Consider the following 13,923-nt stretch of genomic DNA (forward strand, 5'->3'; position numbering starts at 1 on the left):
AGATTCAGGGCAGGGGCTGTGACACACATGGGGGCGGGGAGAGGGATGGAAACCCAACAGTCCAAAGATAGGAGAACTAAAACCGAAACACAAACCTGCCAGTCCCAGACAAAGACAAAACAGGTTTCAAAATGTACAGCCAGGGCACGTGCTCATTTATTTAGGGCTGACTCTCCGTGTCTGATTCCTGGGAAAGAATATCCCTGTGACATGAACCGATGAAGGGACAGAAGCTATCACAGATGTTACAGGGCTCAGAGCGGGGCCGGGGAAATCTACACTACAGAAGTAAAAGCAACAGAAAATGTTTCTGGGTTTCCTTTCCCTTCATTCAAAACCACTATTTCCTTAATTCTATCAAAGTATGTAAGGGGCACAAAATAGACTCAGGAACTCGGGGTTAAATCATCCAAAAATGGAGCCAAGGCTCTAACTAGAAACCGTCTCTGTCATCCCTGTTGGCCTCAAAACACCGAGGTCAAAGGCTGGTCTCGGCTCCTCCCAGGCACCCTGGCTCCCAGCACAGTGCCCCGCCCTCTGTGTTCATCATCATCATCATTTTTTTTTTTTTTTTTTTTTTTTTTTGAGACGGAGTCTCGCTCTGTCGCCCAGGCTGGAGTGCAGTGGCGCAATCTCGGCTCACTGCAAGCTCCGCCTCCCGGGTTCACGCCATTCTCCTACCTCAGCCTCCCGAGTAGCTGGGACTACAGGCGCCCGCCACTGCACCCGGCTAATTTTTTTCTATTTTTTAGTAGAGACGGGGTTTCACCATGGTCTCGATCTCCTGACCTTGTGATCCGCCCGCCTCAGCCTCCCAAAGTGCTGGGATTACAGGCGTGAGCCACCGCGCCCGGCATCATCATCATTTTTTAAGAGACAGGGTCTCGCTCTATTGCCCAGGTTGGCCTTGAATCCCTGGACTCCAGCGGTCCTCCCGCCTTGGCCTTCCGAGTAGCTGGGATTCCAGGCGCACGCCTCTGTGCTGGGCTGCCCTGCTCTCTGCAGGTGCCTTCTCTGCACGGGCCCAGTGCCTCCTGGATGCCAGTCTGGGGCTGCGCCACCTGAGGACACAGCAGTTCCGCCTCTCTTCTCCCCGCTGGTCCCAACTGCTATGACCTGGCGGAAAGCCCTAATGGTTGCAGTCATGCAAGGAGGAGCTCCACCCACTTGACCGAGTTCCTCCTCTCTCAGCCCGTTCTGTTTAGACCCCCTTCCACTTCGGGATGAAAATGCAGCTGTCGGCGAGAGAACCCCCATCCAGCTGGGAATCCCCTGCCCTCTGCTCTGGCTCAGTCCAGCTTGCATTCTCCATCTGCTCACTCTCTGGTCAACGGCTCTTCCCCCACAGCCCTTTCCACACACCCCATGCCCTTGTGATCCAGCCCCTGGTGAAATCCCTGGCCCGGGCCTCCCTGTGCACACCCAGGGCTTCCCAGAACACACAGGGCACTGGGAGCTGCAGTGGGAGCACACCCTCTGTGGTGTGGTTCCCACTTCCCACTGGAGTGGGTGGGCAACATGGATCAGCCCCACAGCTGAGGCCATCTCCTCACTGAGCCTGGGACCAGGTCCACGTAACGGGGTTCAGTCCCCATGGGAATGGTGGCATCTCACAGCCTTCTCCAGAGTGTTTGTGACTCACGGTCCACACGTCCCAACAAAATGCAAGGGTGTCTGCTCTTTACTAAATAAACGCTCCCTTCCCAGAAACCAGCCCCAAACTCATCACTGTTCAAATATGTGACAAGGTGAGGCTCTCTGCCCCCGTTTACCAGGAACACGGATGGCATCTGCAAGGCAGTGCCTTTGAGTGTCAGGGAGATGGCCCCTCAGGCTCCCAACCCTGCCGAAAGCAGGACTGCGAGCAGCTCGGGAGGGGTCTCCTTTGCTCTCCATCCAGTGGGTCAGCGGGTCCTTGCAGGGAAGAAAGAGCCAAACAGCCACCTTTCCTTTCTGGTCACAGCACGAGCCGGGTTCCAGGCAGCGGTTGTGGCAAACACTGTCATCGCCCCATGATGAAACTGGGCACCTCCTCCTCCTCCTCCTCCGTTCCAGACGCCTCTGCAGAGCTGCTGGACCCCCGCTCCTGGGGCTGACCGGGTCCTGTAACCACACGACATTCAAATCACACACATGCAAAATGGTTCAGGCTCAAGTGTGCTTTCAAAGAGGAGAGCTGATGGGAAGTCAGAAGTTCCTGTTCCTGGACCGCATAGCGAGAAACCAGGGCCACGCCCCACGCCTGCCTGTCCCGAGTCATTCCCCGGAAGTAAGGGTGGGTCACAGACCTGATCTACCACCGCTCTCACGGGTGTACCCCATCTTTACCTAAAGGCCCAGCGGCACACGCAAGACCCGACACCCCAAAAACCAGGCCCCACTACTTTTACATGGCTCCTGCCCCCTGCCATGGCCACCTCCTGGGTGGGCAAATTCCTGACCCACCTCTTCAACACCTAACGCCAGGCTGACAACATTCTCGCTGAAGTCTCAAGTTCTCACTGCCGTCCGCGAAAGGATTTCCGAAACCTGTGTGGCAGAGGACTCTGCCCCTACACATACGCCAGCTTCCCAGCTCCTCCCAAGCATGGCCCAGGAAGCCCCTCCTGACACCTGTGAGCAGCACACGGTCCCTGTTCCCCGTCATGACTGCCAGCCAGAAGCAGAGCACGAGGACAACATGTTCCCAACTCCTTCCCTCCCGGGCTTCCTGTGGGAGCAGGAGGACAAGGGAGAGTTGGAAAGGTGGAGGCAGAGACCACAAGGCAGCAGATGGCCCGGTTCAGCCACGCCAGGACGCTGCCCGAAGGCACAGTGGCCTCAGCCAACTCGCAACTGGGTGGGCTCACCTGGGCCAGCCAATGCTCCTCCCGGCACATGTGCAGGGCTTGCCCTGGCCACCCACACGCCCACTACACACCCTGAGCACTGCCACTGCTGTGTCACCACAGGGCAGACAAAGGGCCTCTAAGCAGGAGGCCATGCACAGCCAAAGGCACAGCCTAGCCTAAAGTTCACTGTCATACCCAGGATGGGACCCCAGAAAGAACACACACAGCTCTGGTGAAAGCATCTGGAAGATTTAATTTCATTAATTTGGGGCATCCCTTTTTCCCCTCAACCTCATACCACACAGCATGATTAGCTTTGAAAGTTCAAATGGGGAAGCTGGGTGCAATGGTGCACACCTGTAATCCCAGCACTTTGGGAGGCTGAGGAGGATGGATCACTCGAGCCCAGGAGTTTGAGACAAGCCTGGGCAACACAGCAAGTCCCATCTCTACAAAAAATGGCCTGGTGACACATGCCTATAGTCCTCACTACTCATGGGGCTGAGGCAAGAGGACCTTTTGGGCCCAGGAGTTCAAGGCTGCAGTGAGCCGTGCCACTGCACTGCAGCCTGGGCAGAATTTTTCTTTTTTAAGTTTAAATGGTGAGGATATTTTAATAGCTAATATTTGTCCAACACTATTACATGCCAAGCACTGTGCTAAGTCTGTACATAGAGTACCCTGTTTAATTCTTACAATAGTCTATGAGGTAAGTATCACTCTTATATGTCCATTTTACAGATGAAGAAGATAGCCCAGAGAGGTGGAGGAACTTGCGGCTCGAGATCTCCTATTTGCTAAGACAGGGACCCGGGCTTAAACACGCTCTCTGACCCTCTCGGCCTCTGCCCACGTTGTCTGCAGAAATTGCATAAGAGGCCGGGCACGGTGGCTCGCATCTGTAATCCCAACACCCTGGGAGGCCAAGGTGGAAGGATCACGAGGTCAGAGTTTGAGACCAGCTTGACCAACATGGGGGAAACCCCATCTCTACTAAAAATACAAAAATTAGTCGGGCGTGGTGGCAGGCACCTGTAATCCCAGCCACTCAGGAGGCTGAGGCAGGAGAATCGCTTGAACCCAGGAGGCAGAAGTTGCAGTGAGCCAAGATCGTGCCACTGCACTCCAGCCTGGGTGACAAAGGGAGACTCTGTTTCAAACCAAAAAAAAACAAAAAAAACAAGCATAGGATCTGATCTTTAATTCTGCTCCTGATGAATCGTAGAATACTGGTTGAGCTGGATGTTTGTGGAGAGGAGCAACAGAGAAGGACTGGAAGCATTCCCCATGGCTGAAAAGCCTTTGAAAATGCAGTATGGGCTGAAGATCCCTTATCCAAAATGCTCAGGACCAGAGGTGTTTCAGATTTCGGATGTTTTCAGATTTTGGAATATCCGCATCTACACAATGAGATACCTTGGGGATGGGACCCAAGTCTAAACATGAAGTTCATTATGTTTCATGTAACCCCCCATACACATAGCCTGAAAGTAAATATAACATTTCAAAATAATTTTGTGGCTGAGTATGGTGGCTCACACCTGTAATCCCAACACTTTGGGAGCCGGAGGCAGGTGGATAACTTGAAGTCAGGAGTTTGAGACAAGCCTGGCCAACATGGTGAAACCTCGTCTCTATAAAAACACAAAAATTAGGCCAGGCACAGTGGCTCACACCTGTAATCCTAGCACTTTCAAAGGCTGAGGCGGGTGAATCACTTGAGGTCAGGAGTTCGAAACCAGCCTGGCCAACATGGTGAAACCCTATCTCTACTAAAAATACAAAAATTAGCCAGATGTGGTGGTACACCTGTAATCCCAGCTACTTGGGAGGCTGAGGTAGAAGAATTGCTTGAACCAGGGGTGGGGGATGGGTGGAGGTTGCAGCAAGCTGAGATCGTGCCACTTCACTCTAGCCTGGGCAAGAGTGAAACTGTCTCAGAAATAAAAAAAGAAAATTAGCCAGGTGTGGTGGCGCACGCCTGTCATTGAGCTAATTGGGAGGCTGAAGCAGGAAAATCGCTTGAACCCGGGAGGCAGGGGTTGCAGTGAGCCAAGATCATGCCACTGCACTCCAGCCTGCACAATAGAGCAAGACTCCGTCTCTAATAATAATTTTATGTATGAAACACAGTTGTGTACAATGAACCATCAGAAAGCAAAGGCGTCTATCTCTCACCCATGTGGCTGATTTGTGGCTTGGTGTCACCATCATTTCTGACTCTGAATTTATTTGCAACTGATAAGCAATCCTTTTCATACACTTACTCACACATAAGTGCTTAACAGTAATAAATGTGATGGGCCATTCATACAGTAGAAAATAGTATGTTCAGGGTAATTAAGCAGCACAGCTGCATCACGAGAACACCTGGATCGGCTGCTAAATGATAACAATGGGCTTTCAATCCCCACCTACTATACTGTGTTTGAATTAAAGGGTTACGGGACACTTTTTTTTTTTAAGACGGAGTCTCACTCTGTCACCAGGCTAGAGTGCAGTGGTGTGATCACAGCTCACTGTAGCCTCCTGAGTAGCTGAGACTATGCGTGTGTGCCACCACACCTGGCTAAGTTTTGTATTTGTTGTAGAGACGAGGTCTCAACCATGTTGCCAAGGGTGGTCTTGAACTCCTTACTTGAACAGTAAGAGTTCGAGACCAGCCTGGCCAACATGGCGAAACCCCATCTCCACTAAAAATACAAAAATTAGCCAGGCACGGTGGCAGGTGCCTGTAATCTCAGCTACCCTGAAGGCTGAGGTTCAAGTGATCCTCCCTCGTTGGCCTCCCAAAGTGCTGGGATTACAGACATGAGCCACCGTGCCTGGCCTCACTTTTCAATTTTTCATGAACTTCTGTTCATGGCTTTTGGTGTTTCAACATTTTATCCCTCTGCTTCCTCAGGTCATGTGTGGCAGTCATTCTTGGCTTTCTGGGCTATAGATAAACATAAATGCTTCCTCTTTTTCTTATCACTGTTACCCATAGGGGGATCTGCAGGCCTTTTTGACGTTTTCAACAGTGTCTTTACACAACAAAGTGGAGAACAAGCAAAAAAAACTGTGAGTAAGCATGGAGGTCTGGGCCCCGTGTGGGGCATCGTGGGGAACCTGCTGCTGGTGCGTATGGTCTGTCTTAGAGGCACCATTTTCTTACCCTCTGTGGGTGTGCTTGTGTGGGGGAAAATCTGGGTGTATGTGGACAGGTTGTATTGCGGTTGAAGGAGGCTGGGAGGGTCTTCTGTCCGTGGGAGACACTGAATCAATCATCTGTGTTGTGTATCTGCGTTTCGACTGCGACCTCTCGCATGAGGTCAGGGGTGTAATTCCTACTTGGAGCGTCATGTCGGTGCTCAAAAGCTCTGAATTTTGCAGCATTTTTGAGTTTGGATTTTCGGGTTTGGGATGCTCAACCTGTATCTCACTAACAGTCTACACAAGGGATTCTGTGTGTGTGGAAGACCTATTGTCATGGTCTAAGAGTATCACTCTCAGGGAGGAGAAACCCAGAAACCTCGGGCACAGTCAAGTCACTTGGCAATTCAACAAAACTACCCCAGTTCATTCCTTCAATGTGACAAATACGTAACAGTAAGAAATCAGGCCGGGCGCGGTGGCTCAAGCCTGTAATCCCAGCACTTTGGGAGGCCGAGACGGGCGGATCACGAGGTCAGGAGATCGAGACCATCCTGGCTAACACAGTGAAACCCCGTCTCTACTAAAAAATACAAAAAACTAGCCGGGCGAGGTGGCGGACGCCTGTAGTCCCAGCTACTCGGGAGGCTGAGGCAGGAGAATGGCGTAAATCCGGGAGGGGGAGCTTGCAGTGAGCCGAGATCTGGCCACTGCGCTCCAGCCTGGGCCACAGAGCGAGACTCCGCCTCAAAAAAACAAAAAACAAAAAACAAAAAACAAAAACAAAAAACAAAAAACAAAAAAAAAAAAAAAAAAAAAAGAAATCATCGGCCGGGTGCGGTGGCTCAAGCCTGTAATCCCAGCATTTTGGGAGGCCAAGACGGGCAGATCACGAGGTCAGGAGATCGAGACCATCCTGGCTAACACGGTGAAACCCCGTCTCTACTAAAAAAAAAAAAAAAATATAAAAAACTAGCCGGGTGAGGTGGTGGGCACCTGTAGTCTCAGCTCCTCGGGAGGCTGAGGCAGGAGAATGGAGTGAACCCAGGAGGCAGAGCTTGCAGTGAGCTGAGATCCGGCCACTGCACTCCAGCCTGGGCGACAGAGCAAGACTCCGTCTCAAAAAAAAAAAAAAAAAAAAAAAAAAAAAGAAATCATCAAGTGATTATTGCATATCAGTTACTATGCTTAATGTTGGTGATACAAGAATTAAAAAGATACTGTCAAAAATCAAAAGTGCTGGGATTACAGGCGTGAGCCACCATGCCTGGCTGAATTATGTTAATTTTAAAAGTCATTTAGGACGTCGGGGTCCCAGGATGGAATGTAGAAGGTGACACATGAATCCAAACGTATTATCAATGTATGAAATGATCTCTGTGAAGGGAGTGTGGGGAAAAGTGCTGATCAGCCAGGTGTGGCGGCTCAGCGCTTTGGGAGGCTGAGTCCGGAGGATCGCTTGAGCCCAGGAGTTCAACACCAGCCTGGGCGATATAGTGTAACATCGTCTCAAATGTTTTTTTAAACATTAAAAACAAAAAAAGTGGCCTGGCGCAGTGGCTCACGCCTGTAATCCCAGCACTTTGGGAGGCCGAGACGGGTGGATCACGAGGTCAGGAGATTGAGACCATCCTGGCTAACATGGTGAAATCCCATCTCTACTAAAAATACAAAAAAACTAGCTGGGCGTAGTGGCGGGCGCCTGTAGTCCCAGCTACTCGGGAGGCTGGGGCAGGAGAATGGCGTGAACCCGGGAGGCGGAGCTTGCAGTGACCTGAGATCGCGCCACTGCACTCCAGCCTGGGCGACTGAGCAAGACTCCATCTCAAACAAACAAAAAAAAGTGTCGATCTAAGTAATTCTTGAAATGAGTGGCCTCTGTAAAGCTGAAGGGACTGCACATAGCAATGTCCCTAGTTGGTAATGGTGCTTTCCCCAGGGTAACAGTCAACAATTCTGAAGCCATTATCCATGTATGCTGGAATTGAGCAATGAAGCAAATGGCTAGCGGACGGTGGTAACAAAGATACTCACTATTGGGGTGAGAGGTGATAGAGAAATAAGGAGAGAAGGCTAGAATGAGCCATGTCGTACTGGGCTGGACTTGGAGACATCAGCATGAACTCAGATTAGTGTATTATGGATGAGGTTGGTTATGGGTACTAGTAGTAACAGATATGTATATATATACTGGTAGAGTACACAGGTAGATTTCCTGGCTTTGTCAGCTGAGAGAGCCTAAAAGCAACCATCCAGTAGCACAGAACATGCCTAGTCCCCAGACCTTGGGTTTTAATACCATTTCTCTAGTAAAAGCAGCCAGGGGCCAGGCATGGTGGCTCACACCTGTAATCCCAGCACTTTGGGAGGCAGAGGCAGGTGGATTGTTTGCAGGTAGGAGTTTGAGACCAGCCTGGCCAACATGGTGAAACCCTGTCTCTGCTAAAAATACAAAAATTAGCTGGGTGTGGTGGCATGTGCCTGTAATCCCAGCTACTCAGGAGGCTGAGGCAGGAGAATTGCTTGAACCCGGGAGGCAGAGGTTGCAGTGAGCCGAGATCGCACCATTGCACTCCAGCCTGGGCAACAAAGAGCGAAACTCCATCTAAAAAAAAAAAAAGCAGCAGCCAGGACTTCTTGGACAAATGGCTGATCCGGGGCCCAGGGCAGGAAATACAAGACATGAGTCTGGAATATCCTATGGTACCAGGAAGTAAGGAAGCCAAGTGTGGCAGTTCATGCCTGTAATTAAAGCACTTTGGGAAGCTGAGGCAGGAGGACTGCTTGAGTCCAGGAGTTTGAGACCAGCCTGGGCCATATAGCAAGACCCTCGTGTCTACAAAAAAATTTTAAAAATTAGCCAGGCATGGTGGTGCATGCCTGTGGGCCCAGCTACTTGGGAAGCTGAGGTGAGAGGATTGCTTGAGCCTGGAGTTTCAGGCTGCAGTGAGCTGCAATGGTGCCACTGCACTCCAGCCTAGGTAATAGAGAGAGACCCTGTCTCCAAAAAAAAAAAAAAAAAATTACTGACAATGATGGGACTTTGTCAAGGGAACACAGGACCCAACTGAAAGAGCTCCCAATGGCCAAAGCTGGAATAATATGAGCAGCAGTAAAACAAATACAGTAATACTGGACTATAACCTAAAGTACAAGATGAATATCCGCAAGTTCATACTGATAGAAGGAAATGATTAAATAATGATAAACACACAGAAATAACCCTTGAGTGCAGAATGGCTTCAACGACGCATGTAGATTCTTCACTGTCAGGAAGGAGGAACACAGCCCCACACTCCCTACGTGTGGGCTGCCCACAGTGACTTTCTTCCACAGAGTATTGTACAGGAAGGGGAAAAGAGAGAAAATGTAAGAGGGAGAAACGTGACCACACTATCTCAGCCATGTGATCAAGGTCAACATCAACAGTGATGGCACCAGCCTGGGCAACACAGTGAGACCCCATCTCTAGAAAAAATACCAAAATTAGCAGGGTGTGGAGGTACACATCTGTAGTTGCAGCTGCTCAGGAGGCTAAGGAAGGAGGATCACTTGAGCCCAGGGGTTTGAGGCTGCAGTGAGGTGAGATGGTGCCCCTGCACTCCAGCTTGGGCAACAGAGAGAGACCCTGTCTCAAAAACAAAACAAAACAAAAAAACCCACAAAACCTGATGGCCACGCTGGCAGTTGTGACACAGCCCTAATGTGTGGTGAGAAGGGTGCTTTCCCTCTGTGGTCCTCATCTCCAAAACAAACGACTCCAGTCAAATCATGAGAAAATCAGACCAATCCCAACTGAGGGCCGTCTTATAGAGTACTGGACCCACATAGTCTGGGAAACTGTCACAGCCAACAGGAGCCGAAGAATGCGTGATAACAAAATGTGACGCGGTGCCCTGGATTGGATTCTGGAGCAAGAAAAGGGCATCAGGTAAAAACTAAGGCAGCTGGAATAAGGTATGGACTTTAGCTAATAAAGGTATCAATGTGGGTTCAAAAATTGCGACCAACGTTCCAGGTTAACTTCGGAAGTTAAACAATGGGGGGACTGGGTATATGAGAACGCTCTGTAAATATCTTTGCAATTTTTCCGTAAATCTAAAGCCATTCTAAAATGAGGCTTATTTTGAAAAAAGATGGAACTGACATTATAGCTGAATGGAGAAGCACCTTATGTGATCTGGCAGGGTCCGCAGCCAAGGGCACACACAACCCCATGGGGCAGGCTGGCAGGAAAGGCCACTTCCGGGGCCGGGGGCTGGAGGGAGGTGAGGAGAGGCTTTACACGGACAGAAGTATTGTAAGAGGCCGCTGAAGGTGAAGAGAGCTTCTCCAGGCAGATGAGAAGTCAGGTGGCGTGAAGAGAGTACAGGCGGCCTAAGCACATGCAGCGAGGCTGAAGAACAGAGAGCTGGGGGTATGTGGAAGGGAGTGGACAGACCAGCATAGTAGAGAGACCGGAAGGGGCCAGTTGGCGAAGGCCAGGAACGCTGGGGCTGCTGACAGGGTTTCACGCAGGATCGCCTCATGGGCGGGTGCCTGGGATCACATCCCGGCCTGCTGCCCACATCCTCTGCAGCTTTGTGGGCGCCACCACCGCACGGTGCCTAAGGTCTGTCATTTGTAAAATGGGGATAACAGCACCACGGACTGCCTCACAGGGCTGCTGTGAGGATTATGTTAGTTAATACACGCAAAGCGTTTAGAACTAGGGGTACGTAACAAGCATTCCATGATCTTGGGTATTGTTACAAAGGCAGAAGAATGACTGACAATCCAACGTACATCTTATAAAATAGCTTTGGGGCTGGGCGCGGTGGCTCACGCCTGTAATCCCAGCGCTTTGGGAGGCCAATGCGGGCGAATCACCTGAGATCAGGAGTTCGAGACCAGCCTGGCCAACATGGCGAAACCCCATCTCTACTAAAAATACAAAAATTAGCCAGTGTGGTGGCGGGCGCTTGTAATCCCAGCTACTTGGGAGGCTGAAGTGGGAGAATCTCTTGAACCTGGGAGGCGGAGGTTGCAGTGAGCTGAGCTGGCACCACTGCACTCCAGCTTGGGTGATGGAGCAAGACTCTGCCTCGAAAAACAAACAAAAAAAGAGCTTTGGAGGCTATACACAGGTGGGTGCGTGGGAAGTGGAATGGCAAGAGAGTGGGACTGCCTCCACGGTCCTGCAGGTCTACACTGTACTTCTGTAAGGCTTTTTACTCAATCCCCAGTAAGACCTTGAGTGGTTCTCATGTGCCCCATTCTGACCCATGTGGAGGAGGAGTAAAACGTTGAGGATATGGTGAGAGTGTACCGTTACACACACTGTCAATGGCAAAAACCGCGGCTATCCCTTCAGAAAGTAACCTGCAATATATTTCCAGAGCCAGGAGTTCTTTTTATACTCTATGATCTAGTAATTCTCGTAGTTACAAATTTATCTTTTTTTCCCCCCCTTTTTGAGACAGGGTCTCGCTCTGTCACCCAGGCTAGAGTGCAGTGGCATGATCACAGCTCACTGCAGCTTCAACTTCCCCAAGGTCAGGTGATCCTCTTGCCTCAGCCTCCCACGTAGCTGGGACTACAGGCATGTGCCACCACACATGGCTAATTTTTTTTACTTTGTGTAAAGATAGGGTTTCACCACGTTGCTCAGGCTGGTTTCCCAACTCCTGGGCTCAAGCAATTTGCCTGCGTCAGCCTCCCTAGGTGCTGAGATTACAGGTGTAAGTCATCATGCCCGGTTTAGAAATTTATCTTAATCACCCTAGAAAGGGGGAAGGGAGAAAGACACAGGATATTCACCGAAGACAAGAACTGGAATCAATCTACTGTTTCATAAAAGGAGAAAGATTAGGTGTGTTAGGGCATGTCAACTGTTGGATATTGTCAGTCACTGAAAAATTATGAAGGAATTGCCTCATGAAGCAGTATGTGTATAATGTTAAATAAGTAAAATGGAAAGCTTCCTATAATTCTATCTACATACAAATGATGTGCACATGGAGACTAAAAGAAAATGAATAGAGAAAAAGGTGATCAACTAGGGTGATGATATCTGAGCTTTCTCCATAATTTCCTTCCAGTACTCTTTTTTTTCGAGACAGAATCCCACTCAGCTGCCCAGGCTGGAGTACAGTGGCGCAATCTCGGCTCACGGCAACCACTGTCTCCCAGGTTCAAGTGATTCTCCCGTCTCAGTCTCCCGAGTAGCTGGGATTACAGGCACCCGCCATCATGTCCGGCTAATTTTTGTATTTTAGTAGAGATAGGGTTTCACCATGTTGGCCAGGCTGGTCTTGAACTCCTGACCTCAGGTGATCTGTCGCCTCACCCTCCCAAAGTGCTGATTACAGGCAGAAGCCACCGCGCCTGGCCCTCCTTCCAGTACTCTTCTACTACTGTTTATATAATATTTTAAGATCCAGGAATCTGAGATTTTATTCACAGGCTACAGGCATACTGGGTAAAATGCCACTGACTGCAACTGAAGCACACACTTTGTTTTTAACAGATGAATGAACAGATTAGAAAAAAATCCTTTCAAGCAGAGACTTGGGAAAACACTTGTGATACAATGTTACGTGATAAAATCAGGACATCTATAAACAAGGCATTTATAGAAATAAGGCTTATATATGAAAAAACTGAAATTGAAGAAATGATATTAAAGTGTTAAAGTCATTTTTAGTACGGGTTACAGTAACTTTTATTTATTTACAAAATACAGACAGGGTCTTGCTATGTTGCCCACACTGGTCTCAAACTCCTGGCCTCAAACGATCCTCCAGCCTCAGCTTCCCAAAGTGTTGGGATTACAGGCGTGAGCCACTGTGCCCAGCCAACTTTTATTTTTGATGTTCTTCTTTTCTGCATATTTTTAAAATTTCTAAAATGATCATAGAGTATCTCTTTTTTCCAAAGACACAAAGGATGTGGGTAGTTTTCCAACATATTATGTTGAAGGATTTTGGCTCTGAAAGAAACAGTTTCATCCAAACACATGTTGAGTGCCTTCTGGACACCGGATACCTGCCCATAGATCAGGAGCTCTCAGGCAGGAACAATTCCGTCTGCCTCCCCAACTAGGGTGCATTTGGCAGTGTCTGGAGACATCCAACTGCCAATGACTGGGGGAAGGTGGGTGCTCCTGGCCTCGGGGGGGTTGACACTACAATGCCGTGAGACATCCTGCAGTGACCAAGACACAGCCCCTCACGACACAGCATTTTCCAGCCTGAGGCATCAGCAGTGCATCTGTGGGGAAACTCTGCTCTAGAGGTGCCTAGTAACAAATCCCCTAAGGGCACCCTGGATTTCTTTGATGGGCAGGCCTATGTTAGGGTAAGTAACAGTGGTGTGGGAATACATCATCTGGGGAGTTCAAGGCTTCAGAATAATCCACACTGGCTTAATGTCATCCTGTGCTGTCATTCAGACACAAGTCCCACACTGTCGGGAGTCTTCCCTGAGCTACTGGACCAGCACAGAAAACAAGCGGTGAGATGTCCTCTCCAACAACACAACACTCAGCCAGTTGCCCCCTCCTGCTTTTTAGGAGAAGAGCCAAAATAGCTTGAGTGATCGGTGCCTCTGAGTCCATCCAGGACCCATGGCGCACCAAAGCCACCTTGGGGCGCAACTTGGTATTACCACATTAGTTTCCATTTCTTTCCACCGGACAATTGGAAAAGCTTGCTTACTCTCACAAAATGAAAAATAAAGAAGGGGCCGGGTGCGGTGGCTCAAGCCTGTAATCCCAGCACTTTGGGAGGCCGAGACAGGCGGATCACGAGGTCAGGAGATCGAGACCATCCTGGCTAACACGGTGAAACTCCATCTCTACTAAAAAATACAAAAAACTAGCTGGGCGAGGTGGCAGGCGCCTGTAGTCAGCTACTCAGGAGGCTGAGGCAGGAGAATGGCATAAACCCGGGAGGTGGAGCTTGCAGTGAGCTGAGAT

At 49.7% G+C, this 13,923-nt stretch overlaps 1 protein-coding gene and 1 pseudogene across 1 annotated transcript in view; both read right to left on the minus strand.

The window, feature by feature from the left end:
* Positions 1-723: 723 nt before the first annotated feature.
* Positions 724-1,609, minus strand: LOC140710607 (uncharacterized; annotated as a pseudogene).
* A 54-nt stretch (positions 1,610-1,663) lies between these two features.
* PRKRIP1 (PRKR interacting protein 1) overlaps positions 1,664-13,923 on the minus strand; it is a 31,136-nt gene continuing 18,876 nt past the window's right edge. Inside the window, exon 6 of the mRNA XM_008018432.3 lies at positions 1,664-2,103. Within this exon, the coding sequence (XP_008016623.2) occupies positions 2,003-2,103 (101 nt within the window). The 3' untranslated portion in view covers positions 1,664-2,002. The remainder of the gene's footprint in view (positions 2,104-13,923) is intronic.

Source organism: Chlorocebus sabaeus, chromosome 28 (assembly GCF_047675955.1).
Source record: "Chlorocebus sabaeus isolate Y175 chromosome 28, mChlSab1.0.hap1, whole genome shotgun sequence".
In the NCBI taxonomy this organism is placed as follows: Eukaryota; Metazoa; Chordata; class Mammalia; order Primates; family Cercopithecidae; genus Chlorocebus; species Chlorocebus sabaeus.